The sequence below is a fragment of the Centrocercus urophasianus genome, unplaced genomic scaffold (genome assembly GCF_019232065.1).
Source record: "Centrocercus urophasianus isolate 14NV4802_14NV808 unplaced genomic scaffold, USGS_Curo_1.0 seq_12, whole genome shotgun sequence".
Lineage (NCBI taxonomy): Eukaryota > Metazoa > Chordata > Aves > Galliformes > Phasianidae > Centrocercus > Centrocercus urophasianus.
Window position 1 is genome coordinate 45,028,104 of NW_024884364.1, and position 27,288 is coordinate 45,055,391.

Consider the following 27,288-nt stretch of genomic DNA (forward strand, 5'->3'; position numbering starts at 1 on the left):
AGCAGAGGCGCAGAGAGGAGCGCGCTCTTCTCCTTGCTGTCAATCACGGGGTTATACCACCAGACCACCTAAAAGTCTCATCTGCGAAACTCAACCCCCCTACAGATGACAGTGGTCAATCCGACGGCTCTAATTAAGGCCCACAAAGAAGGTGACTTCGGGAAAAAGCCTTTCTGACAAAGCACAGACCCCTCCCCTCCGCCATCGGACAGCCGCAGAAACAGCACTCCGCCCTCAGCAGTAACCGCCCCTCCCCGCCGCCTAATGGCTCCCGCCGCGCGCTCCGCCCCGCCCCGCCCCACCCCGCTCCGCCCCGCCGCCACGCGGGGCACGCACGTGCTAGAAGGAAACACAGCTCTGCGCACGCGCGGCACCGCCACCCCGTCTCTACACCCCCAGCTGCCACTCTCGGGGACCGGGAGAAGGAAGGAGGAGCCTCTCTCCGGGCGCCTGATTGACTGATGTCACTACCCCAACTCCGAGCCTCGCCGTCCCATTGGTGGCTTGAGAACCGCTATCTGCATCGCTCCTTCTGATTGGTTGTTGCCGCGGCGGCTGTTGTCCTATCCTAATTCGGGCCACGAGGATTAAGCCCTTTAACCCCGCCTCCTTCCTCGTCCCTCCCTCCGCCGCGCCGCGCTCTCCAATTGGGCGGCGGCGAGCTCCCCTTGCTCCTCAGCCTTCCCGCACCGCACATGCGCCGCGCTCCCCGAGCCGGCCCCTCCCTTGAGGCGGCGAACGAAGTTGTGTCCGTCCCCTGCTGGCCCCGCCCCCCCTTTTTCCCGCCCCTCGTCCGGGAGCGGCATCCGTGAGTCCGGCCCCTCCCCGGCCAGCCCGAGCGAGGCGGCGGGTGCGGGGGGGGGTGGGGGCGGCCGTTGAGGCGCGCGCGCGCTGGCGCCGGGCTCGAGCCGGCGGCGTCTCCCTTCCCTCCCCTCAGTCCCGCGCGGCGGCCGTGGCGGCAGCAGCAAGCTCGGGAGCGGTGCCACCTCCTCCTGCTCTTCTTCCTCGCTCTCCCCTCCGGGGCACGGTGAGCACCGCCGCGAGGGGACGGACTCGTCTCCCTGAGCGCTCTCCTGCCCCGCGCTGCGGGACCCGCTGCTCTCCGCGACGCCGCTGACGGCTGCGGGAAGAGCGGCCGCCCGCTCTCCGCTCGCCCCGCTCACACGGCCGCGTTGGGACGGGCGGCGGCTGCCCCGAGCGGGGCGGGCCCGGCCCGTTGCTCCGTGTGCCCGCGGCTCTGCGCCCTTCGGCAGCTGCTCGGGGCTCCGGGAGGGTCCCCTGGAGGCGGGGGGGTGCGGAGGCGGCGGCCGGAGGGAGGGCGGCTGCGGGCTGCCCGTGCGGGAGCTCCGGGCTGCCGCCTCCTGCCCGCGTCGGACTGTCAGCCGGGAGCGAGCTGGGCTTCTCCGTGGGATTTCACGTCTGCCGTATCGCCTGGGAAACTTCCTCAGCCCGACATAACTTCGAGCGAAAAGGGGGAGGAAAAAAAAAAAAAAAAGCCATTTCCTTTAGTGTTACAGCCGCTGGAAAACACAGCCGACAAGTTCCTCTAAAGATATAATTGCAACATCACTCCTGTAGAGGAAGCGAGACCTGGAACGTAGGACCGCAGGGAAAGCACTTAATCTCTACTCCTTTTGTGCAGTGCGAGAGAAGGCAAGGCTGTTCGATGCCGTGGGACTCTCCGGTGGGAGATTTAATGCCTCTTAAAGTATTTTTAAGGCTTTTCAGAAAGATCTTAAGCGCAAATTACTCCTGCTGTAAGGCTCTAATCCTGTGAATTGGAAATGAGGTTGGGTATTGGAGGAGACGGGTGTGCTGCTTTCTGTCGTTTTCTGTAGTAAATGCAAACGCAACCATACCAATACTGGACGTGGTTTGCCAGAATTCCGGGTGTAGTCGCTGCCTGCTGGCTCTGACTCGCGGTTCTGAAAGTTGCGCGTGCTTCCTACTATCTCTGCTCTGACTGACCTTGTTCAGCTGAATCCTTTGTGTTTATTGGTGCTTCCGAATCTTGTGTAACATCTGCCACCGTTGTAGAAATACATCATGTAGATAGGCTTTTGGATGGCTATCTTGCTTCCTGCTTGGTTTTCCTCTTAGAAATCTTCTTAGAACTAAGAGACTGAGAATAATCCTTTTTTTCCCCTTCTAATTCAACAGATGCAGTTTATGTTGCTTTTTAGTCGCCAGGGGAAACTGAGACTCCAGAAGTGGTATGTCCCACTATCTGACAAAGAAAAGAAGAAAATCACAAGGGAACTTGTTCAAACAGTATTAGCCCGCAAACCGAAAATGTGCAGCTTCCTGGAATGGAGAGACCTGAAGATTGTCTACAAAAGGTTGTTCTTTCTCACTAACCTCGTAATTGACATACATCAGAAACAGTGTAATAAGTAGCAAGAAAATAATGATGGTTGATTTTTTTTTTTTTCTTAATTTATCCTTTTTTTTCTTCCCTCTACTGGCTTTGGAGGAGACTGACTTCCCTTGAATCTAATTTGATAACCAAGTAGGAATCATTCATGTGTAGAAAGTCATTCATGCATTTACAAATGTGCTGAAGAGATGAGGTTTCCTTCTTCTTTCATGAGGAGTGGTGGTTTTTAGTTGTTTAGAAGACCGCAGTAAATAAGCGCATAGAAATATAAGGATGTAAGGTTTAATGAGTATAGTAAAGAAAAACTAAATTTTATAAGCGTTTACCTCAGGCAGTGACTACATAAACTTGCAAATATAACTTGCTTTTAAAGGCTGTCACAGAAATAAGAGAAACTTTTTCTTGTTTCAGTCTACGTAGAACGTTATTTTGCTATGAACGCAAAAGCATTTTTCCAGCTTAAAAAAATCACAGGCAGTGTTTTTCTTTTGGTGAAAGTATGATTCTCTTCAGTATTGTTTTTCTTTCTTAGTTGTTCGCTAACATTCTGGAGTGTGTGACAAGAGTTTTCTTAGCTTTATGCTGGTGTTTAGCATGTATGACAATGAAGAGGTGTAAAAATAATTGTCCCCACAAATAACAGTAATTCTCATTGCGGTTTGGTAGACTGCATCTCTTCCGTCTAAAGGTAGTGCTATGGAACCTAGAATTAACTCCCTTCCCTAGTTAGTTAGAAACTTCAGAAGGTTTGTACATTCTTATTTTCTAAGAGGTAGTAAACAATTCCAATGCTTGACAGTATTGTTACATGCTGTCTTTAGGAAAGACAGAGTTGAAACAAAGGGTTTCTAACATCTGCAATGAGCCAATTGAGTAGAAGTAGAAAAAAAAGTATTAGATGTATACATGAGAGCAGGACCTACAACATCTGTGTATGTAACATCATACACCTGAAGAATGCTGGTAACTCTGGAATACTAGGAGGAGGGAAGAGGAGGATCAATGCATAAGTCTGTGCTTAGGAAGCATACGTGTTTTCTGCCTTTAATTTCCTCTCAAAACTTCTTGCGTATTCGTGCAGACAAAGTTGCTGAAATGCTTTGTGCATTCCCTTCAGCTGAAAAAGCACTTGCATGCATTATCGCTTGGCTTTTATGGGACTAGATCAGAAAAACTGGGAATGCATAGGCAAGGCTTTTCCCCTTCCTAGCCTTGCACAGTGGTAGCTCTTCTGGTGGTAAGTTTACTCCACAGCTGTTTTTTCTTGTTTCTTTACTACTGTTAGCAACTACTTTTCGTGGGTGTTTTTTGGTTTTGTTTTTTTTTTTCCGGCCTAGAAGGCTGATAGAAATCTGAGTATGGCTTTTTGGGTTACTGTAAGTTGTGGTGTTCATGTATCTCGGTAATGTGCTGTGGGGTCTGTGGTCAAGGAGAATAGTGCTTGCTGCTGTGTATCTGTAGACTGCAGTCCATCTACTAGACTGCTGGTGTGCACAGCTGACTGCAGTAGTAATTTTGCTGTCTGCAAACCAATCTGACAGAGTTAGCCTATGAAATTGCTTAAGATTAGCTTGTATCAAGCTAGTTAATATCCATTTCTGCTCTGCTTTTGCTTTATTAGCAAGTAACACAAAGCTAAAACATCACCAGAATGGGTGGCAGGGGATAGTGAGTTGAAAATCCTATGCTTGGTAACAGTAACTGCTTTCGTGTCTCTGTGGAAAGACTTTTTCCAATCATCTTACTGTAACTAAAGTTGATGAGTCCCAACTGCTGTAATCGCTTTGAGAAGACAGATCTGTTAGCTCAGAAGCAGACAGTAATACTGACAGCTACAGTAGTCAAGGTCCAGTACTTCCTGAACAGCAGTCAGCTAAAAGAGCAAGACGTGTAACAGAAACTTTGCATGGTTTGTGGAATTGCACAAGGTGCATACATTTGTTTGCAGGCAAAAGATTCCTGCACATCTCTCCTAAGATCTATTCTTACCTGGTTGAGTATTGGGAAATATCTGAACCTTCCAGTGCAAATGTTTTTCAGTATAAGTTGTTCATATTGCAGTTGTACATTATGTACGCATAGCTATTATGAGTCTGAAATTGCTGAAATTTGTGCTATGATTGCTTTTAGAGTGTATTAACTGTCAACTTTTCAGGTGTTAGAGTTGACCTAGATATTGCGACTCAAAGAATGGCTGACATTATTAAAAGTATACTCTAGAGTCTCATTGATGTACCTTTTTTCAAGAACAAAACCAGCTCAAATGCAAAATTGACAAGCTGGTAGCTTTTGCTGCTTTCTTATATTTAACATTTATCAAGAAGGCTGGACGATTTTGATTAGCCTCCTTAGCTCTGTTTTATTTCATCCTTATCATTCACATGGAATGATTTCTGGATGAGTTTTCAAGATGATGGAACTACAGGGGTCTTTAAAATCCATGTGAATATTTTGCTTTTATTTCTTAGTTCCATGCATGTAGCATTGATACGGTTGCAAAACTAGGTCAGTCATTGTTACCTGCATTTTTTTTCATTGGAGAAACAAGTTCTTTAGAGATCTGAAAATACGCGTGGAAGTGTGCCCTGTTTTTGACATTGCTCGTGAATTGGGTTGGATATGTTCTGCAGTTGGTTTGGAAGAGAGATTTTCAGGCTGGTAGGCACTTAAAAAGAATCTGAACTTCTGATTTCAAGGGACAGATTTGAAGCGGCTTGCTGGATAGAAAATTGAAATATGGGAATCCATTAACAGTTGTGCTTTATAACAATTGAGAGGGAATTGGCTGCAGACAGCTGATTAGAAACGTAGCGAATACTGTTAATGTTTGCTCTTCGTTTTGTCATTTTTTTAACTAGTTGTGTTGGATCATATAGGATAGAAGTTCATCCAGCTTTCCCCTTTTGGCAGATAAATCGATATTAAATGTTATAATTTCTAGTATTTTAGTGAAGAAGGACCTTAAAATAGGATTTTTTTCTTCAAAGATCTCAACTACTTACTGCTTTAGCTTCTGACAGTGTTATTTATTTTCATTTTGCAGTATATTGCACTCTAGGAAAAAGCAGAGTAAGTTCTTGATGTAAATTTTTCTTGTTAGCATTTGGTATGCTGAGATTGTAGGACTTGGTTATCATTGATAGGTAATGTGATCAAGAAATGTGACTTTTATATGGCAGTTTGGGATTGTGTTTATGTTATATGGTTTTAAATTGGCACAGTCTGCACTGCCTTTAATGTTGTGACAGTCATCTGTTGCTGCACAATAACCTTAATCACAGGTTACTTTAAAGCTTCACAGAAAAAAAGTCTCTCCTACTCCAAAGAAAGAGCACGTTCTGCAAGTAGTGTGCATCTCCACTCAAAGCATTTTGATCATCCCACGATGCTGTCGTGTGGTGAGGGGCACAAGCCCAGCATAGGACGTGATCATTATCTTTCCTTATGTGCATCTCATTGCCAGTTGAATCTGTTAAAATGTAACTATGGGGTTGAGTAGGTGACTATAAAACTAAATGGATGTATTGATAATAGTTAATTAGGTTTGGTAGTCTAACTTGATTGGGTCCTCTGTGCAATATTCTTATTCTTGTGGTACTAGGAGGACCTCTGTATACATCCAAGTAGAAGCAGCATCTTTATCTTAAAGAGGTTTACCAAGTTTTTTGCACATTTCTTAGACTATAGAAGGTTATAGCCTGCTGAAATTGGAAACTGCAAGATAAATCTCGTATAGCTTTATTATTGTTGCTTATTTCTGTATCTTAATTAAATAGCGACTGCTCTGTGTGTTCTAGAATCTCAGAACTTCCAGTGAAAAAATATGTAATTTCTTTGAAAGAGGAAAAAAATAATCTTTTCCCAAGGAAAATTTTAGTGATTAGAACTTTCAGTGAGTCAACTGTGATAACCTATCACCAAATCCAAAACTCTCAGGCTACTTGAAGCACCTGTTTACGTGTTAGAGGTGGTGTTGTGGTGTTTTTCAATTACAGAATCACAGAATTGTTTGAGTTAGAAGGGATGTTTAAAGGCCATCTAGTCCAACTCCCCTGCAGTGATCAGGGACACCTACAGCTACATCAGGGTGCTCAGAGCTTTGTCCAGTCTGACCTTGAGTGTCTGCAGGGACAGGGCTTCCAACACGTGTCTGGGCAACCTGTGCCAGTGCTTCAGTATCCTTACTGTAAAAAAAAAAAAACCAAACCTTTTTTCTTCTATCCAATCTAAATCTCCCCTCTTCTAGTTTGAAACCATTTTCCCTTGTCTTATCACAACAGACCCTGCTGAGGTGTCTGTCTTCCTTCTTTTAGTCCCCCCATTAAATACTGAAGGGTTGCTATCAGGTCACCTTGCAGCCTTCTCCAGGCTGCGCAGCCCCAGCTCTCTCAGCCTGTCATCACGGTGCGGCGTTCCATCTCTTGAATCATTTTTGTGGCCTTCCTCTGGATGCACTCCAACAGCTCCATGTCTCTTCTGTACTGAGGACTCCACATCTGGATGCAGTACTCCAGGTGATACCTCACCAGCGTGGTGTAGAGGGGCAGGATCACTTCACTTGCTCTGCTGGCCGCGCTTCTTTTGATCCAGCCCAGGATATGGTTGGCTTTCTGCGCTGTGGAGGCATATTGCTGGTGCTTGTTCAGCTTGCCATCCACCAGTACCCAAGGTCCTTTTTGTCAGGGCTGTACTCCGTCTTTACATCTGTACATGAGATTGTACTGATAGTGGGAGTTGCCATGATCCTGGTGCGAGACTTTGCACTTGGCTTCATTGAACTTCGTGAGGTTCTCCTGGGCTTAAGCTTGTCTAGGTCTCTCTGAATGGCATCCCATCCTGCAGGTGTGCCAACCTCACCATGCACCTTGGTGTGACTTGCTCAGGGTGCCCTTGATTCTAATGTTGATGTTATTGATGAAGATATTAAATAGCACTGGTCCTATGTGCTGACCTTTGAGGGACACTACTCATCACTATCTCCATCCAGACATTGAACTATTAACCACTATTCTCTGGGTATGATCTTGCAACTGATTTCTTGTCCACTGAATGATCCACCTGTTAGTTCCACATTCTTCCAATTGAATTCTGTTCCTTCCAAGCTCTGTAGGCCCTAGGTGTCTGTAGTTAGAATTTACCTGCGAAACAACTTAGATGCTGAATGTTCTCAGCTAGCAACTTTACAAACTTTGCAGTTATGTCTTCAGTGGATGTTCTCTCATATAGTAGAGCACCATTAAAATGGTAGGTTTTGCAAGTTAGGCTGTGCTTGTAGTGACCTGGTACCTCAGCAGAAATAGTGAGCATAGAGGAGCACTTGGCTGGAGGATTAATTGCCAGTTTTCAGGCTTCCCACTATTGAATTTCTGTAGGTGTTGGGGGATGTTCATGAATTTGGTTCCCTCTGCAAAAATAAACACCTATAAAAGTCACTTATCTAAAAGCAGAAATTTGAGTGTTTGTATTGTTTGCAGTTACTACTTAAAAAAAGAACAAAAAACCTCTTTGGAAAATGTTCTCTGCATATTTTGATAAATACCCAAGACTCCATTTTGTGTTACCATGAGTAGTTTTCGTTTCTTGAGATTCTTTCTCCAAAACTGCAGTTGGCAGAGCTTGAAAGTGTACTCTGCTTAATAGCTGCCAAATGAAGTCTTTCAAAAGTATGTTTCATTTTCTTTTAAATGAGAACACTGAGAGCAGACAGCTTTCCTGGAAAGTGTTCTATGCAAAGTAAAGTATTTTTTCTCTCTCCCCTTCTTTTTTGTATTCAGATAAAATAATTCTGTGCATCAAAAGAGACTCTCAAGTAATAGAGAAACGCAAGGAGTCTCCTTTGTGGATAAATATCAGATATTTAGGTCAAATTTAATGAGATTTATCAATATAGAATTCAACTTGTTTAAGCACTGAAAGGGAATGGTTTACCCGTGCTCATCTGAATATGAAGGAAATTTTGTATAGATGAATTTGACCTAGGTGCAGGTAATGAGTGTAAATGTCAGCAAAGCAAGCTAATAGTCTAACATGGAGTTAGACTTTAAAAAAAACCAAACAAACAAAAAAAAATACTGAGGAGGCTTGAAAACTTTTTTTCTTTACAGCATAACTCTCCAATACTTTTCTTTTGAACAGCTTTGTCTGAAAGATGTCTTAAACAGATAACATCTTGAAAGCTACCACAATGGCTGTAAACGTCCTTGAAGTATTAACGAGAGGGAATAGCATAGCAGTGTAAAATCAAAAGAGCTGTTCTCAGATAGGACTTAAGATGAGCTGACAAGTCACTATGGGAGAGATCTAAAAGAGCAATTAGTGTGAAGTGTTTCACCAGAAGTGCCTTCACCCTCATCACCCTAAGTTAGGTTTTGTGGGATAGCTTTTTTTTTTTTAATAAGAGTTTAGAACTTTTGTATGAAAGTGTTTCTGATGAGGTGTTCATGATGAAATAAGCCACAGCAATCTGACTTGGTAAGAGGGGGAGTGGAACTTGCAGCATTGTCATGGATGGTGGCTTAGTGACTGGGAGACAAATTGAAACCTACTATAAAATAATTTTTATATGAATCCTAAATGAAACCTGTGGGAGTTTCTTTTGGGGCTTACGGAGTCCCAGCTGGTAAAATTTCTGTGTAGTGTTAAAAACTTGTATCGATTTCTGCATACAGGAAAAGAATATGCATCTTAAACTTAGCATTTAAATCTTGATGACTTTTTTCTTTTAAACCAGATTGGCTTCTCTGTTTAATGCTGCCAGTAACTCTCTCTAAACAGGCAAACCAAAGCAGCTCCTCATTCACAAAAAATATCAATTAAAACAGGTCTTACTTGAGATTTCGTTTCTGCCATGTGTATTTGTGTGGCATATGGTTTTGGCACTTTTCTAAAGGATGAGGAGGTTTTCCTGATTTGGTTTTCCATCAGCTGTTTTTAGGCAGAAATTGAACAACTCTGTGGTAATGCACAGTAGAATGGGATGGTCTTTTTGTTAAAGTGGAGCTCAAGATCATATCAGAGGTAAATAATTCCTTGTATTTGAAGGTGGAAGTAAATGCTGCAGTCAAGCTGATAGCCTCTCCTGACGCCAGAACTGGTGGTAGTAATCAAGTTGTTGACTTAATAGTGACTGGGGTGTATGACCTTAGTCTTGAATTTTTTTGGCATTAGTTGTATTCTCTAAAGACCAAATCCTAAATTACTAGTTCAGTTTATTTTTCCCAGGACATTTCAATTAGATGTTAATATCTATATGCCGAACTAGTGTGATATAAATTTAATATTTAATCTGTTATTAGTATACCATTGCTTGGATGTTGCAAGTACGGTAAACATCTTGCCTCTGAACTGCCAGGAGGCCAAATAATTAAATGTATTTCCTTTTCCAACCACCACTTATGCGAATTTAATTCCATCAATTAAAGAATATTAAAGACTGAAGTCTTGCTTGACTCAGACAGATCCTTTTGTGCCCACGTGCATGTCTGGTGGTCTCCAAGCTGTTCTTTGATGGAACTTGCATGGCTGTTGATATAGAGTATCAATACTGTAAACTTGAGTTTGAAGGACTACAGAGCATTTAATACCTCTGAAATGCATTCATTTCACTCGTCTTTTGCTAACATGAGGATAACTTTGTTATTACAGATATGCAAGCCTCTATTTCTGCTGTGCCATTGAAGATCAGGACAATGAACTAATAACTCTGGAAATAATTCATCGTTATGTAGAACTTCTTGACAAGTATTTTGGCAGTGTGAGTTAGAAACTTCTTTCTGGTTATTTTTTATGGATTCACTGTCTGTATTGTGTTGTTGTTTTATTTTCACACAGCCTTTTTAAGAGCGCAAACTAGCTGTTGAAGAGGTATATCTTAACAGTTTTTCTGTTGCTTACCTGGCCAAACTAAACTGACAGTTGCCTGTATAATGCCTACAGTATAAAAGTAAACTAAGAATTTGGAGAACAGTTCTTAATCTGATGTTAATTACCTGTATTTATTTCATTTCTTAGTGGTCTTGCTAGAGGTTAGATAAAATATTATCCTTAGCTTTTTGTCCAGGCTTCCACTTTCTCTTCTCTCTGGCAGTGTTCTGTACATGTGTATGTACATTCTGCCCTCCCCCAGCACTTCTTATGTCTTCTTTCAAATGAGGCAGTTGGTTGTGAACTAGCAAGAAGGGGAAGAAAAGGAGATAATCTGCTTTCGCAGATACCAAAACCAAACAGAACAGAAGCAGTGTGCATTTGCACTTCTGGGAAAACTGCTCATCCTTTTGCTTTCCGACTCTTTTTGACTAGGATACACGCAGAGTGAATAAGAAATTGATTGTTAAAAAAAAAATTCTATAAAATTGCATCATCTGTCCCTGGATACTTCAGGGAAAAAGAGAACTGTAGTGATCTTCTGTTGCTTCATGAAGAGCCGTGTCGGACTGATAGCTGTGAATTGAGCACTCTTTGTTAAACAGTGAAAAACCTTTTAAAAGAGGCTGCTATAGTTGTTCAACTTGAGAAAAACAAAAAAACAAAAAAACCAACAACAAAAAAAAATCTTGGTTTCAGTTTTGTTGTTAATTTTGTTGTTGTTGTTGTTGTCCTACTTAAAATGTTATAGCCTGAGGCCAATATCTTGATTTGGTGAAGCTTGTTGAAAATGTAAGTTAAGTTTTCTGAGGGTATCCTCAGAGTATTCTCCCACTTTGCAGTAATACTTGATCTTTTCAGGTATGTGAACTTGATATCATCTTCAATTTTGAAAAAGCCTATTTTATTCTGGATGAGTTTCTCTTGGGAGGGGAGGTCCAGGAGACTTCCAAAAAAAATGTTCTCAAAGCCATTGAACAGGCAGATCTTCTACAGGAGGTAAGCAATTTAAACTTATCTGGGCAAAGTATCAGCATGCTGGATTGTGGTTAGAAAAAGCTACCATTTCTTTGAGCTTGTGGAAGGTATCTTCTGGCACGCTTAGCATGTAGCTACTGCTTAGTTGTTCTAATTGTGCAACACTGCTGCATTATCTGCTCTTTCCATCTTGTTCGGCATGAATGTATTGTAACCTACTGTGATTTTTGTGTTCTGCTAGAAACGTAAGTGGCTGTTTGTATGTGTATATCTAGGTAATTATAGATTGTGCAGCTTTAATTTAGTTTTGTTCACGTCTTTTGTTTATTTTTTTTGATTAATCAGCGGTTAGTTTTTTTTGTCATACCTGATGCATGTTCACTTCTTTACTGTTTCATTGCTGAAATCCAGAAGCTAGACTCTCTTCTTTGAGACTCATACAGGTATAGTTCTTTAGATTCTAAAGACTTTCTTTTCTGCTGTAGGTTGCTTACTGTGGCACATTTCTAACTTCAAAGTTGACAAAACAGTAATAGTATTGCTTAGAAACACGCAGAATGAAGTATAAAAACATCTGGGTTTTCCCCTTGAATGCTTTTGTCTGTTACTAACTTTGAAGAAATACAGATTGCATTTTTTTATTATTTTTTCTTTCAAAAATATTTAATGGGGAGGAGTTCAATGACACAACACTTAATAACATATCCCTCTTGTTTCTCCATTCTGTACTTTTCTTTGTAGTTAATTGCTGTAGCTTTGAGGTCAGCATTAATGCCTGAATGTCTAAATGAAATTCATTAAATTCTAGGAGGCTGAAGAAATTATCGGTCTCTTTATATGAGAGTCAGTGAAACATGGTTTAGCAGAGGTAATGAATCGTATTTTAAACATACTAAGTTTCTCTTACAAGGTACTATATAAATGTTAGCTGAAATATTATTACAGTTAACATGAACCTTCCATTTGTTCACTTGCCCAGTTTGTTGTTTAATTCTCATGTGAATGTTCTGTTTTCTACTTGCTGAATGTTGAATTATTAGACTGGGGAATCACAAAGTTCTTTATCATTGTAGTTGTATCTGTAATCCTTTTCAGAGTACAGGCAAATCCAGAACATGTCGAAGTTCTCAGCTGTCAGCAGCTAGTTACTGTTGTGAATAGAGCCAGCATCACACAGATTTGTTAGCGTCTTTTTTTAGGAAGGAGCTATTTGAGCAGACATACAGCTTGTATTCTAAAGAAGTTTCAGTCTGTCCTTTTCTAACACTTAAAAGGAATTATCTTAACTGGAAGTCTTGTTTCAGTTTACAAAGGGGGGTAAATCTGTCAATTTTACCTTAAAATCTTGTGCTGTTCTCAGTATAAGATCATATTGGAATAGGTAACTAACCTGTTATATCTGTCTCCTGCAAATGCAGAGCTAGTTACATATAAATTGAAGGTATTGCGTTTTCTTAAACTTCAGAGCCCATCAGAGTATTTTCAGCGTTTTCTTAGGGCTGTTCTAAAGCAAAATCTAGAAATTAATTACTGAGCTTGTCCGAGCAATTCGCATTTTCTTTTTAGACTTACATAACTTCAAGTTAAAAATGTGCACTCAAATGGGAGTATTGCTTTTTCAACTGGAGACTTTTCCCTGGCTGTGATGGGATTACCTTGATGCTCTTTACTTCTGAGACTCTTTACTCTTCTTTTTCCCATCTCTTAGATGTTCTATCAAGTTTTATTAACTATTTTCTGAATAAATTGGAATTCAGCAGATGACCATGGATCCACTGTATTGCTTTGTTTTTTTTTTATAAGCTAACTGATTTTGTTTTATTCTTAGTAGAGTTATACTGACTGTCAGTCAAGTATAAAACTACTCCTTATATGTGCTTTTTAGTTTATAAGAACTGTGAAGGCCTGAGTATGTATTTAAAATGAGCTTCCAATAAGGTTAGACTTATTTTGTGGATGACTTTTTTTTTTGTATTAACTGCTACTATGTGCATGCTGAGGCTAAAGAAGAGGTTGTTAAAATAATAGTTTGCCACAACTGGAGACTTCTTCTATTTCTATTTAATTTTGCTTCCTAGAATACCCCAAAGCTACTGGAATGAAATGGGTTTTGATTCCAAATGCAAACCTTTTCTTGCAGGGTTATGGTGTGTTTGTTTTTGACCATCTCACATTGTAATTATGTGCAACAAAAGGACTTTTATTTGGACCTGAGAAGTCATATATTGCCTAATTTAAAAACTATTATTGAATATGCAGCATTATTAATTAGTAATGATGCATACATTAATGCATGAAGCACCTTAGACATCAAAAGCTGTACAGAATACTTACACAAAGGAAAATCATTACAAATACATTAAGTGGCTGTTTGAGTAATGTTAAAAGAAAATGCAGAGGCTTAAATTGCTGAATAGTGCATCAGTTCTTAATAGTCTTGCCTACTTGTATTCTTGTGGCGTTTCTCCAGGCTGTGCTTCTGTTTCTGAGCACCTACTTCAGTGTACAATTAAGTTTCTTGGTACTGTGCAGTCCTCTAAATGCTAGGCTTCACATGCCTGAAACATGCTAAATTTTTAAGCCTTTTTCCACCTTCAGTTTCTTGTTAGCTCTTAGTATTGCGATCAGTTCAGGTATTTGTTCCCTACCTCCTATTTATTAGCACCTGACATAACTTACCAATAGTCAGTCATTAATACTGACAACGTTACCCTGTGAATGACAGTGAAAAGGAATCCAGTGCTTGTGTGCTTCATTGGAAATCTGTTGCTAGGAGTGCATCTTTAGAAAACTCTGCTGTTGTGTGTCTTGTTTGATAATTGTTCTTTTGCTGTAAAAATTCTACATGCTTAACTGGGGTTTACAGAGACAAGTGGTTCTGAAAAGGTGGTATTTCATGTAGTCAACTCAATTATGCCAGGAGAAGAATATTTGCATGCGGAGTATAGCTGTGTGTGAGATGTATACATGTGGTCTTTGGAAGAGCTGAAACATGCTTGATTTCATAACATTTAACATTTTTAATGCGTGGAACTTGACACGGTGCTTTTATGGAAAGGATCGGTTCTTTTTCCACTTCATTTGCTGTGTTTACTTGGACCATCAGGTAAAACTGAAATAGTGCTTAGAATTGTGCTAAAATGGTAATGTTCAGTAATATTCTAATATATAAACCAAGCAATTGAACTTGCACAAAATTGCTCATCTTCATTTGAAGTAGGTGCAAGTTCCTAAATATTAGTGAAAATTCCTTTTGGTACATTTCCCATGTAGTTTTTGATAAAATTATTTCAGAATTCTTTTTTTTTTTTTTTCACTATTTTTTTTTTTGGTGCGTTTTCAGTAGTCGATTGCAGAACATATAAAATAATAAAAGAAAAAAAAGGTTTATTTTTGAAGATTTCAATGAAAAAGTCAGTGCATCTATTCACAAATCACTTCTTCATCACTGCTTTACTAACAGTTGAAAGTGTAGAAGCTGTGCGAGTGTTCTTGCTAGGCTCTTGTAGTTTGTCTTCTGACAGTGTCCACTAATCACAGAGTCACAGAATGGCCAATTGGAAGGGACCTCAAGGATCATGAAGCTCCAACCCCCCCACCACAGGCAGGGCCACCAACCTCCCCATTTAATGCTAGACCAGGCTGCCCAGGGCTCCATCCAACCTGGCCTTGAACACCTCCAGGGATGGGGCATCCACAACCTCTCTGGGCAGCCTGTTCCAGCACCTCACCACTCTCTGTAAAGAACTTCCCCCTGACATCCAACCTGAATCTTCCCTCCCTCAACTTAAAACCATTTCCCCTTGTCCTGCCATGGGGAATTGTTCCACATGAGGAATAATAGTTACACTATGAATCAGTGTCACTTCACTGTTTTAAGCCCTTACCTCATCTTGTATACAGAATGGTGCTTAGTCTGTTAATAGTGGCTGAACTGTAGAAGCAAGCTTAGACTTGCTACATAGATTTAGTATTAGAACGAGCATCTTTGACATTGAAAATTTGGTCACAAAAAAGTTGGGGATGAAATGTGCTAGTTGGAAACTGTAGGCTTGAAGGTAGTGCAAAGTGTATTAGGTTGTTCTTGAAATGTGAAAATATGTTAGCATTAGCACTGACAAGCCCACAGCGGGTTGGGAGTGCAAGGCTTTTTTGGGCTGGTTTTGGAATCAAAGCACCTGTTTCTTATGATTCTTCTGAGCATCGTACCATAATCAGTGTTATTAATGTAGTCTTGATATTAGCACTTTAATATGAACTTTTGAAGAGACTTCCTTCCTATGTTGGCAGTGATGTTTTGTGCTTTGGCCATACCTGTGTGCCTCTCAGCATGAAACAAGTGGGTAACGAAACCATTATTGCAGTGGAGATCTGACTGCCTTAATTGTCTCAGTTCTAAGTAACTTCTGAGTCAGTTCCAAGTGGACAGCTTGGTCAGCTGTGCTGAACACATGCTTTATTTTTATTAATAAATAATGGTCTCTAATTTAAGTTTTAAAGATGTTTGTAGGGAACTGTATGGCAGGTACTGTGATTGAGAAAAGATATACTTCTAGTTGATACAAGGAATGGGATGTACTCGAAGTCTATGTTGACTGGAAATCTCTTTATTCTCTTGGAAGAAGTTGTGATAGTGTTCTGGTAGTTTTTCTAAAACGAAGTTCAGATTTCAGTTCCAGAAGAGTGTTGGATTTATGGCAGGGCAGTTAGTCATGCGTTAGGTTGCCTGATCGTTTGACTTTTACATACAAAGTGTGTGCCTTGTCTGCTTCTATAAAAGTTCTTGACTCTTCATACACTGATCAAAAAAGAAGTGACCTTGTATGTGGTGCTGATTAGAGACAGTATTTAAGAACCTATAATGAGACACTTCCTGGCTTTGTGTGATTGGTGTGAGGAACCATGCTTGTTCATGAGATGTGTAAAATAGGTTGACAAGTGTCTTAGGAAAGTATGTTAGAAAAGTGTTCTCATATGGGAATTTACCACCTTCTTGAGGTACTGCGTGTTTAAAATGTGCTGTTTAAAATGTGGATGCTTGTAAAGCAGTAGGTGAAAAAATGCATGCATGTGGAAAAAGGCTTTTTTTTTTTTTTTTTTTTTTTTTTTTTTTTTTTTTATTCTTTGGCCTTGAGATTCTTCTTTTCACATTTCTGGGAATAAAAAGTTTGTTTGCTTGTTGTTAAAGACCAGCATAGCTTGCTTGTGACTATGTGTATAACTCAAAACCATGTAAATGGTCAATTGCTTTTTTGTTTACTTTCCTATGGGAATTGAACAGATGTTTACTTCATTCAGAAAAGTAACTACTATAGAACATGACTATAGTCAAACATATATACATTACTGTATGCATAATATGCTTCAGTGTATGGGAAGAACTCATTTGTACCTTCTCTTAGGAAAACATGCTTATTTGTTGGTGCTATAAATTATTCTCATGGTCATGAAAATTAGCCTGCTTTTTAAATTTGGGATTTGCAGGATGCAAAGCAAGAACATAATTAAATATTTTGTAACTTCAGTAAGTGGAATTGCTACAGTCTGGCATTCATGAATATCATAGAATCACAGAATGGCCTGGGTTGAAAAGGACCTCATCCAGTTCCAGCCCCCTGCTATGTGCAGGGTCACCAACCACCAGACCAGGCTGCCCAGAGCCACATCCAGCCTGGCCTTGAATGCCTCCAGGGATGGGGCATCCACGACCTCCTTGGGCAACCTGTTCCAGTGCCTCACCACCCTCTGTGTGAAAAACTTCCTTCTCATATCTAACCTAAACCTCCCCTGTCTCAGTTTAAAACCATTTCCCCTTGTCCTATCACTATCCAGCCATGAATATGAGTATGTCAGTTTAACTTCCAAATTTTTTGCTCTATCATCTTGGTCTGTTTTCTGTTAACTATTTCACTCTCTAGCAGTCTGTTTAAGTAAAAAACTGTAGTCCCAAATTCCTATAAAAATCTGTTTATAACTGTCTTGATTTTAAGTTGGTGACAAGCACTTACGAAAACTGACAACTGTTTTTGAAGATGTCTTTGTAGTTTCTGGTATATTTAATATAAATTAAGCTGGGGTTCAGGTGGAATGAGCTCTAAGAATATGCGTAATCAGAAATCATAGGAAACAAAATCCTAACAAACCTCTGAATACTCTAAGTTGTTACTTTAATAGTTGCAGAAAGTTCTGTAATTTTTGATAGCAGAGGTGCTTCCTTGCTTACAATACATAGTTTTCAGCTGTCCTCTTGGTGCTGTAGACTAGACTTTCCTGCAGATACTTCACAAATGATAGCATTTTGTTTAAAGCTTTAGGAGTTTGTCCAAAAAATGAGTAGTAGAACATGCAGCTCTGCTTTTTTCCCAAATAGGAGTGAGAGGTGGGGAAGCTAATCTCATTTTCAAGAAGACATTTGAGACTGAAAAAAAAGTAGCATTGAATATCCAAGCAGTTGTCATACAAGGGCTGCTCTGAAAGTAATGCCTCCTATTTTATTATGTTGGCCCATGATGTCAGAGGCAGATGGTGATAGGGCAGTAGAGGTTGAACCTTCCCACCAATATTCCATTACATTTTATTGCTGTATAACAGATGGCAGCAGAAGGGCAGTCTGATACAAATGGGATCTGACATGAAGTGCTTATGAATAAAGATGTGAAACTAAACTTGTCAGTGGGTGCCATTTTTTTGCACACAGATTTGCTGATGCTTGGTGAACACTTCTGGAGACCAGCCAGCGGATATGAGCACAGTAATGGGTGGGTGGTGTGTTTCAGCAGTGGCAACAGTGGGTCACCTCTGCTGATGCAGGTGTTTCTGTATGCAGGCTCTTTCTTGTTCATTGCTGGTGAGAATCCATAGCTCATGTAGTGGCTATTGAAAAATTGTGCTAAGGATATCCTCCATCACACAGTGGCACTGTGCTCTTTTATCTGCTACAGTTTCCTTGGAAATGAAAGGGATGCCTTACTTTCAGAGCAACATAGATACTTCATTCCATTACCATTCTTAGACTGCTTTTTTTTCCTCTGATAACTTTAAATAGCAGTTTTTTTGTAAGAGGGTGTGTGATTTGCCTTTTTTTTCTTTGCTTTTTTTTTTTAATATGAATGTGGTTAAATTTTTGGAATTTTCTCACTTTTGGGGATGTCAAGAAACTTAAGGCTTCATAGGTTTGCAGGCTTTGATTTCTAAATGTTGTAAATCCAGTTGTCTTTCCAGAAACATGGTCAGATCATAATCTGTCCGTCACTTTGATTTGAAAATGATAGATGTCAGTCTGCACTTCATTTTTTGTGTGGACCTTTAGCATCTTATTTTAACAAATCTATCTCCATCATGCTTTTTTCCTTTGTTTCCTTTTTTCTTCATTTGGGGTGTGTGCATGTGAGATGTGAGTAATCTTTTTTTTAAATCAGAAGTTGTTTACAATATTGTGAGGAAAGCATCTTCCATGTAAGTGTTGTGTGTGCATTCAGTGTGTTTTGCAAATTGAAATGCTATGAACAGTTATTAGTATGATGAATTAGTACAAGTTGAGTTCCTGCTTTTTCTGGTAGATGTTCAATACACTCTCTGATACGAATTCCAATACTGTTAAACAATATCTACTGCATACAGATTTCTATGGAGTTGATTATTTGTTGATATAAGCAATTCTTATAAAACTGTTAAGGGTGTATTAACAGTGTACTGAACTGATACTTAATAGTTCTGTTAAGGATATGATTATTATCTCTGTACATTGAACTCTCCTGATAGATTTTTCCAGAAATAGTTTTCTATGGCTTTTCTGTAGAAGCAGTGCATCATGGTGATGTGAAAATTTTAGCTCTGCTGAAGAAGCCATCTTTGTTTTCAGGAGCTCTGTTGTGTGCATTCAGTCAATAAGCAGGAAATTCAAAGAACGACTGACCAGGATTTCTTGAGTTTTGTTTGACAGTAAGGAGACAGTATCTTCAGAATTCAGTGCCCCTTTTTAAATGGTCACATAAACCTCCATTTTAATAGCACGTGTTTTCTAATTCTCTCAGTGCTGGAAAGAGCAAAGCTAAATGTTTGAACCTTGTGGTAGTAAGGAAGAAATTCCATTTTATTCTGGTATCTGAGATGATGAGTCATGTTGCAGTGCTACTATTGTACACTAAAGCTCTCACAACCAGTGGAGGTGTTTCTAGAGCTTCACAGAACAGTAAATGAAAAAAGTATGGATGGCCCCAGGAGGGATCCCATGGAGTTCAGTTTAAGTTCTTATTTTTGTGTGTCTGTCTGTGTGCATTTCGAGTGTTAGGTGTGTTGCTGGTGTGTATGGGAGCTCTGCTTTCTATTGCCAGTCTGCAAAGAGTAGCGGTGCTGGCTATCAAGATACGTTGGATGCATACATGTTGTAATCTTATATTGAAAACTTAATTTGAAATGGCAGAAAGAACAATTCTCAAAATAAACTTGTTGACTGTAGGTCTTTTCAGACTAAGTACGTTTGATTAATGAATGGATTCATGTGAAAGTGTTCAAATTCTTGCACCACTCATTACTACATGAAAATGACAGGGTTATCACATAACAACTTGGCAAGTAATGATATGGCAGCTGTTAGAGGAGGAAATGCCTTTACATGGCTCTTGAATTAAGTTGTGTGCATTAAAGTGTGGTAGATAAATAGAATGCAACTTTTATCTCCTTCTATGGAGCATATCTTACTTGGATACCAATGTTAGTAACACTGTGTGAAACAGTCACTAGATTAATTATATGTTAATTTGATATCATCCTGTGCTATTATGTTCTAAAATCTGTTAAGGTTGCGCTAATTAACTGATTTTAAGTTCTCATCAAGCACAGGTCAACCTTCCTAAATAACTATAGAGTTCTCTAAGGTATTTATATTGTTTAGCTTGTTAAGAAATAAAATATAAACTAATGCATGTTTTTAATGCATCGTCTTGGAATCTTTGAGCATATATTCTTTATTGATGCCTTTGTTTGCTTAACAGTGAACTGTTAGTAGGACCTAATAAAATTGTGTTAATGAGTAACTACAGCTGAAGTAAATCTAAGTTAACTAACAATTTATTTTTGTATATAGTGCAGAGTATTTTTTCTTTTATTTTAAATGGAAATAAGCTGTAAATTGTTTTTGTTTTTAAAGTAGATGGTATTACATTTTCTTGCTTGATTTTGTGTTTGTAGAGCCAGAATGAAGACTGGGGAGGTTTGTCTGAGGATATCTTATGATTAAGAGCAATCTAAGACATTAGCCCTTTTGACCCCCATCTAGACGATTGGTAACTACAAAGTTTACCATTTTGGTGGCATGGATTAAATGGGTGCTATGCAAAGACTGTTGCACGTGTAATTAAATCCTTGCAAGGGTAAACAGAAATGGGTGATGGGCTTAACCTTCTGCAACACTTGCATGATGGTCTTTGAAGAGTGCTTTGAGTGTTCCCTGTTTATTTTCCTTTTTTGTACTAACTGCATCAACTCGAAGCGTCTGACTTCTACTAGCTTTCTTTTGGTGTTGATAATTAATGGGATAATGCAAGTTAGTGAAATGGATACCAAAACTAATAACTAAACTGAGTTTGGCTTTATTTACTTACAATCAACCCATGCAAAAGTGTCTTTACTGGAAAATGAGCTGTTTACATCTGCTGTGCAAAGAAAGCAGGCCCTAAAAAGACTGGGTGCTGCTGCAGTTGACTATATATCAAGTGCCGGATGCTGCATGACAAAACAAAGCTTATTTGCATATATAGTGCATTGCAACATATTTTTGTCCAAAGCAAAAGTGGAATACGTTGTGGCAGTCCTACTAATAAAGGTAAGATTTTATCTTAAATAAGGCAAGTTTCAAACACATGAAAATGATTTGCTGGAGGAAAACTTAATTAGTTTGCTGCTTCTTTGATACTGTGATGTACAAGTAGTTCAGTAAACAAATTGGTTTTTGTAATGTGGAACTAGGAATAGATACAATTTCATGTGCAGCTTTATAGATACCAGGATTTAGTTAACAGACTAGAGAAAATTACTGTGATTGACAAATATTTTTGTAACATGTTCAAAATCAAATTCACTGTGGTATGGATAGCTTTGTCATTTAAAAGTTACTTAGTATATACTGTAGTTGATCAATGCTGGGGAATGGGGAGTAACTAATATGATAGCATATTAGACCTGTAGAATTAGGGCAGCCGGCAAGAGTCCCTTGTTCAAAACAGAATTACTTACATGTATCTGGATATAATCTAGAACTAGCAGAAAGTCTAAGTGATAAAAATAGATTTCTTCCCACATCTTTCTCTGTACAGTTATTGTTTTCCCTCTCCTTCATGGTAACAAGTTTATACATAAGGGGTGATTTTCATGGTGAGGTTAGTATTGATTGTGCAAATATAAAAAATTGTGACTGGGACTTCAAAGAGCTATAGGTAAGTTGGTTTAGACCTATGCTAAGCATAGAGCTTTTACTTAAGAGTGCTAATTTATTTTGTTGACTTAGACTGCCACAGAGACTAATTCTGGAACATGCAAGCTCAAGCTTATAGAATGCTGGGAGACTTGAGCTTTATCTACAGAATATGTCCTGGATGGATTCTGTATACGGGCATGGTTTTAGCTGTTCAGGTGTGCTTTGTCCCTACTGATTTAAACAGTGTTCTTAGCGGTTTCTCGTGGAATGCTTCTTCTTGGCCTATACTTTTTCCTGAAAGAAGCAAAGCAGTAATCACTGTGTACTGAGCACGATTTCTACCTGTAATGACTCTACAGTTGGGCAAATGGGAATGGTGTCTTTTGTGTTGAGTGGAGAAGTGAGCTGGTAGATGAATGCATATAATGAGAGGAATAGTTTGCGTGCTGGAAGTTACTGCTGCTTGTGTATTCAGTTGAGAGTGTTCAGCAGCAAGGAAAAATACCCTGAGATAAAGAAGGTTGGCTGTGGGCAAGAGGAGCCTTTGGTTCATAAAGCTTCTGTGCACAGATTATCCTGATGCTTAATTAAGAGGTTATACAGGTTCAGTTTACTTAATCTGTATTACTCTGTCCAGCATAAACACGCACTAAAAGAGTAGAACTCAGGTTTTTGAGGGTTATTTCAGAAAGATTTCCTAGGGTTCTGAAGTCTGCCCATGCTAAGTTATTGCAAGTGTGATAAGACATTCAGAAATAGTCTATTCTATACAGAGTTTGGCTGAATTTTACCATTTTGTAACAATGGTTTGTGTATCTGTGTTGTAAAAGGCCGGTGTTCCTCAGATGTTTTGTCTTGACTGCTGTCTGCTGTGCACCCCGAAGTCAGTGTAGTTAAGTTCTAATTTACTTTTACTGCAGCCCTGTTATTGGCTGGAGTCACGGGAGTGCATTAAGGAGCTTCAGCAGCAGTGGACTTGGAGTTTTCAGTTGTTCTTTCTCTTCCTATTTATTATACGCCCAATAAACTATTTTCATGGCCATACTATAACTGGATTTCAGATCAAGCTGATTCTACTGAAATTGTTCATTTATAAAAACACAGCAGCTTTTGTTTTCCTCGTTAACAAATTAGCCCTGCAAACGTTTGTTCGAAGAACTGTAAGAGAAGAAAGTGTTGCAGGAACAATAAGGAGTGGAACTGCTTAAGTGCTGTTAGCAAGGAATCTGGGTGATATGGGATGTGACATGTATCTTATGATAATGTATTCTGGTCATCCCTTCAGAAATTCAGCCCAGCAGTTTAAGAAATGCTTTCCTTAAGCAAAGGAGAATAAGTAATGTAAGCCTCTAGCTGCAGTGCAGGACTGGAAGAAAATGGAAGAAAACACTAGTGAATCCTAGTGTGTGAAGTGTGGCAACCTGCCAAACATACGCATACACTGGTAGAGGAAAACTCAGTGACTTGTTAGAGCTTTGGCTTCAATACAGAGTATTCAGCAGCAGTGTTTGCTTAAAACATCTGTGTTCCTGTGTTGGGGTAGTGGAGCCTCCAGTGGATGTTGAGAATAGTCCTTCCTTAAAGATTAAACTGTTAATTCTTTGTAGCTCACTTTGTAGCAGCCGGTTGGCAGAGATAATGCACTGCCTCCCAGAGCGATTATCACCTCTGATCCAGCAGATCAGAAATAGCAGGTAAGGAGCGGGAGGCAGCCAGCCTTATCCAGTTACAGTTCATGAAGTTTCCGTGGGTATTTTTACTCCTGCTTTTGAGAGGGAGGCAGACAGGTCACTGCTGATCTGCTGTTATATCCTCTGTCTGTTGAGGTAATGTTTTGGATGCAAATAGTATGCGTATGATAGAACGTTTTTCTGAGAAGGACTTGCATGATTACAGCTGCTTCAAACAGTGTTGTAATGACTAATTTGTGTCAGTCGTGAGTGTTTTTTGTTTAGGTCCTCTGTGTATGGGAAATTGCAGGCAAGATTTTGACTTGGAGTTGGCACTGGTGTAGGACTGTACTTCGTTTTTGAACAGTATCATAGCTAATGGTTGAACACTTGCAAGATTTCATGGGTTCTTCTAAGCTCTCTGTGGAAACACATTACTCTATGTGACTGCAGCTTCTGAATACTTAACTAAGCAAAGGTTGGGATACAGATGCTCTACTATTTTGAAATCCTTGAAACTTCAAGTGAACAATAGCAATTTTCTAAAGCAACTTCTCATTAGAAATATTTCTTAATAAAGACTCACAAATAGAGTGTAAAAGAAATTGGTAAACAAGTGCTTGGTAGTACTAATCTTTTCCTACTGTAAGAGCTTTGTATTTTTAAACAACAGAATAATTCCCAAACTGCAATGCATTCCATGACGCAGTTTTGTCTGTTGTTCTTATTTTAGATGCTAGGAAGGGGGTTGGAAAAAAAAAAAAAAAAACCACCAAAACAACAAATTACCAAGTCTTTATCAAAAGATAAATGCTATATTGTTTTGCCTGTGTGTTAGCATGGCTTACCTTACTGGATTTGTGCTGTTTTTGATTGGAAAAAGCTGAAAGTAAAACTTACGCAAACTTTACCTGACAAAGGAAGCATGCCAAGTATTCATGAAGTCTGTTTCACTGCGTGTTCACACAGTAAACTGTCAGCAGTGCAAAACACTGAGCTTGAGGAAGCTTGGTTTTAAGCATAAATTGTTTCTTCTTTCTTTATTGCTTAAAGGAAAAAGTGTTTTCTTGTCCACTACAGACATAAAATAACTTAAATTGTGGCTGGAAAATAAATTTGAATAGAAATTAGAAGAATTTCAGTGATGATAATAATGAAACATTGAAGTAGAGTGCCTGGAGGACATTAAAAAGTTTCCATTGCTGAATGCCTTTAACAGATTAAATACCTCTACATAATGTTACAGGTATGCTGTTTGGAGGGTGGATTAAGTGAAGTTGCTTCTAATTTTATTATGACTAATATTTTTAATTACGCTTAGTCCTGACAAAATTGGTTGAGAAGAATGTCAGTGGAGTTGGGCTAGCTAGATAGTTCTGTGACTCAAATACTACATTTTTTCTAATTTAAAAGTCTCTGAGAACTTGGGCTGAAAATTTTAGAGTTCTGACTAACTTTTAAAGCGGCTTGCAAATGCAAATACCTTTTTGAAAAGGGTAGTAATTAAAATCTCAAAACTGTGTTTAAATCAAATATGCAGCGTACATTCAAATTTTTCAAATAAGTGATGAATGTCTTAGAGGTAGTATTTTGTGGTAGTTTGACATTGTATTGAGTTGTAAGGACCTCTTCTGCAGCTGCTAGGTAGGCTTAGAAAGTCATTAGAACAGATTGCTACCTGAGTCTAAGGACATTCTTCAGAGGTTCAGGTGTAGCCTCAGGTCTGTGCAGTCCCATACAAGGAAGGCAATGTAACCTAGATGCTGGTTACAGAAGTTGACACTTGTCCTTTGCTCCCCACAAGTGGGTTTTCCATTATTCAGACACTCACTTCTTTGGAGGCTGTGTGGCAGGGAATGCTGTAATAAATTCAATAGATCATTAGCTGTGTAGCATGTGGGAATTTCCTCCTAGTATCTAATCTTAATCTCCCATCTTTTTGTTTATAGCCATCACCCTTCGTCCTATTACTACATTCCCTGATGGAGTCCCTCTCCAGATTTCCTGTATGTCCCCTGCAGGTACTGGAAGGATGCAGTGAGGTCTCCCCAGAGCCTTCCTTTCTCCAGGGCTGAGCAACCCCAGCTTCCACAGCCTTTCCTACTCCAGCCCTTTGTCTTTGTGTCCTCCTCTGGATCTGCTCCAACAGCTCCACATCCTTCCTGTGCTGAGGAGCCCTGATGCTGGATGCAGTACTCATGATGGGGCCTCATGAGGGCAGAGTAGACAGTAACAATCCCCTGTCTTTTGATGAAGCCCAGGATGTAGTTGGCTTTCTGGGCAAGTGCACAGTGCTGGCTGTGTCAAGCTTTTCTCTGACTAGAAATAGTTGGTCAATTTTATTTTTCCTTTTTGTGTTTATCAGGCTGCCACAGCACCAGCCTGACTCTGTAGTAATGTCCTAGGATGTCCTCAGTGGGATACAGAGGCCTCACCAAAACTGCAGTGTTTTCTGTTTCACAGTTTTGCTGTTATCATTTCGTTTCTCAGTTACAGTTGTCTTCCATTTCACCTTTTAGATTTACCTCTACAATGTCAGTTTATTGCTAGACTGGTTGCAGGTGGTGTTCACGTGTTCCATAGGCTAAAAAGCTGGCAGGATTGAAATGGCCATTTTCTTCCTGTTGTTATCTAACAATCTATCTTGCCTTATCAGTAGACAAGAAATTTCTATTGAGATGGGACACTAATCCTCCAAGAGTAATTTGAGTCAGTCATCTGTTTTGTGTATTGGGGTTTTCACATCAAAGAGATTTCATTCTTTAAGCTATAAACAATTGAAAATAGGAGAACACCTGGGGGGTGCATGAAGGGGGATGGAATAGTCAAGATAAACTTGTGCAGTAGTTTGAAAAGTACTGAAACTGAAAAGTAACCAAGTGAATAAACAAAAAGGAAAGGAACACTTCCACGTCTTTGTTGTTGTCATTGTAGAACTGATTGCAGGTAAAATCTGAAAACACAAAACTCACAGTTTGGAGTTTTAGATTGCTACAGTATGCCTGGATTTCATTTGTCTTCATGAAGCCGTGTCATGCTAACAGCCTGAGGAAAGCAGAAGTTCTCCAAAATAATCTTTAGGAATGTTTTATCTGTGGAGATTTCATCAGTTCTGATGTTAGTCCAGTGGCTCAAAGCTCCTACACACTGGGGCTAGTACTGTGTACTGTCAGTTTGAAGTTTTCTTTTTCAGTTAAAAACATGCCTAAATTCTCCTGCATTTTGATTTTTACTGTAAACTGTCACTTCTCTTTAGTAAGAGGTTTTGAGAGTGGAAATTCCATTTGTAATTCACTGCTGTACGCAGAGTTCTACCTCACATCACAGGAGACTTCATGTAATTTGTTTGCAGCTGTCATTTGAGAACTGCTGGATTTGTAGATGGCTTGTTTATAATGATTTTAAATAGCTAATGTGAAATAATGTTCAGATTACTGCTACTGGAAAAGCAGTATAAATGCTGTGAACCTTCTACTATATTTTGGGGGGGAGATTTCTAATTGGAGATAACTTCAAGACATTTGAGCTCGTATGTTCTGTGGATCAACTGAGGTGACAGTACTGCTTTGAAATGTACGAGACAGAAGAAATAGCTTGAGAAGTCATGGGAACTTTCTCTTTTTTCTTTTTTTTTTTTTTTTTCTTCTGAGACTCCTTTTATTTTCAGGGTGTGGTGCTAAATTAGTTTGAAGCTTTTAATTGATACAGAATGAAAGATGGTAGCTCATACTCAGAGAGGTTTTTCCTCACGGAAGATGCATACCCAGAATATATCATACCCAGAATATATTCTTCTCAATAGCTGCTGATCACATAAAAGCTATCTTCAGAGCACTGATTTATGTATGAAAAATGTTGAGTATTGTGTGATTGGTAACTCATCTTTCAACAAATTGTGTACTAAGTTTCATGCTGATAAAATGAGAGTTGGGGTATTAAGTTCAGTGGCATAATTAAAAAGCAAAGAACTTTGCCTGTTGTGATCG

General features: G+C 39.5%; 1 protein-coding gene across 6 annotated transcripts in view; it reads left to right on the forward strand.

Annotated features, from left to right (window-relative positions):
* The first annotated feature begins 921 nt into the window (after positions 1-921).
* The window catches only part of AP1S2 (adaptor related protein complex 1 subunit sigma 2), a 32,620-nt gene continuing 6,253 nt past the window's right edge, over positions 922-27,288 (forward strand). For 2 of the 6 annotated variants that reach the window (XR_006167304.1, XR_006167305.1), the window contains exons 1-5: positions 1,356-1,684; positions 2,161-2,339; positions 10,022-10,130; positions 11,102-11,239; positions 20,408-20,502. Coding sequence is in view for 4 of the 6 variants with exons in the window: in XM_042809873.1 (XP_042665807.1) it covers positions 1,667-1,684; positions 2,161-2,339; positions 10,022-10,130; positions 11,102-11,239 (444 nt within the window). In the remaining 2 variants the exon portion in view is untranslated. Of the gene's footprint in view, positions 1,028-1,355; positions 1,685-2,160; positions 2,340-10,021; positions 10,131-11,101; positions 11,240-20,407; positions 20,503-27,288 lie in introns of those variants that run through there. The other 4 variants (XM_042809874.1, XM_042809873.1, XM_042809872.1 and 1 more) reach the window with 4 other exon arrangements.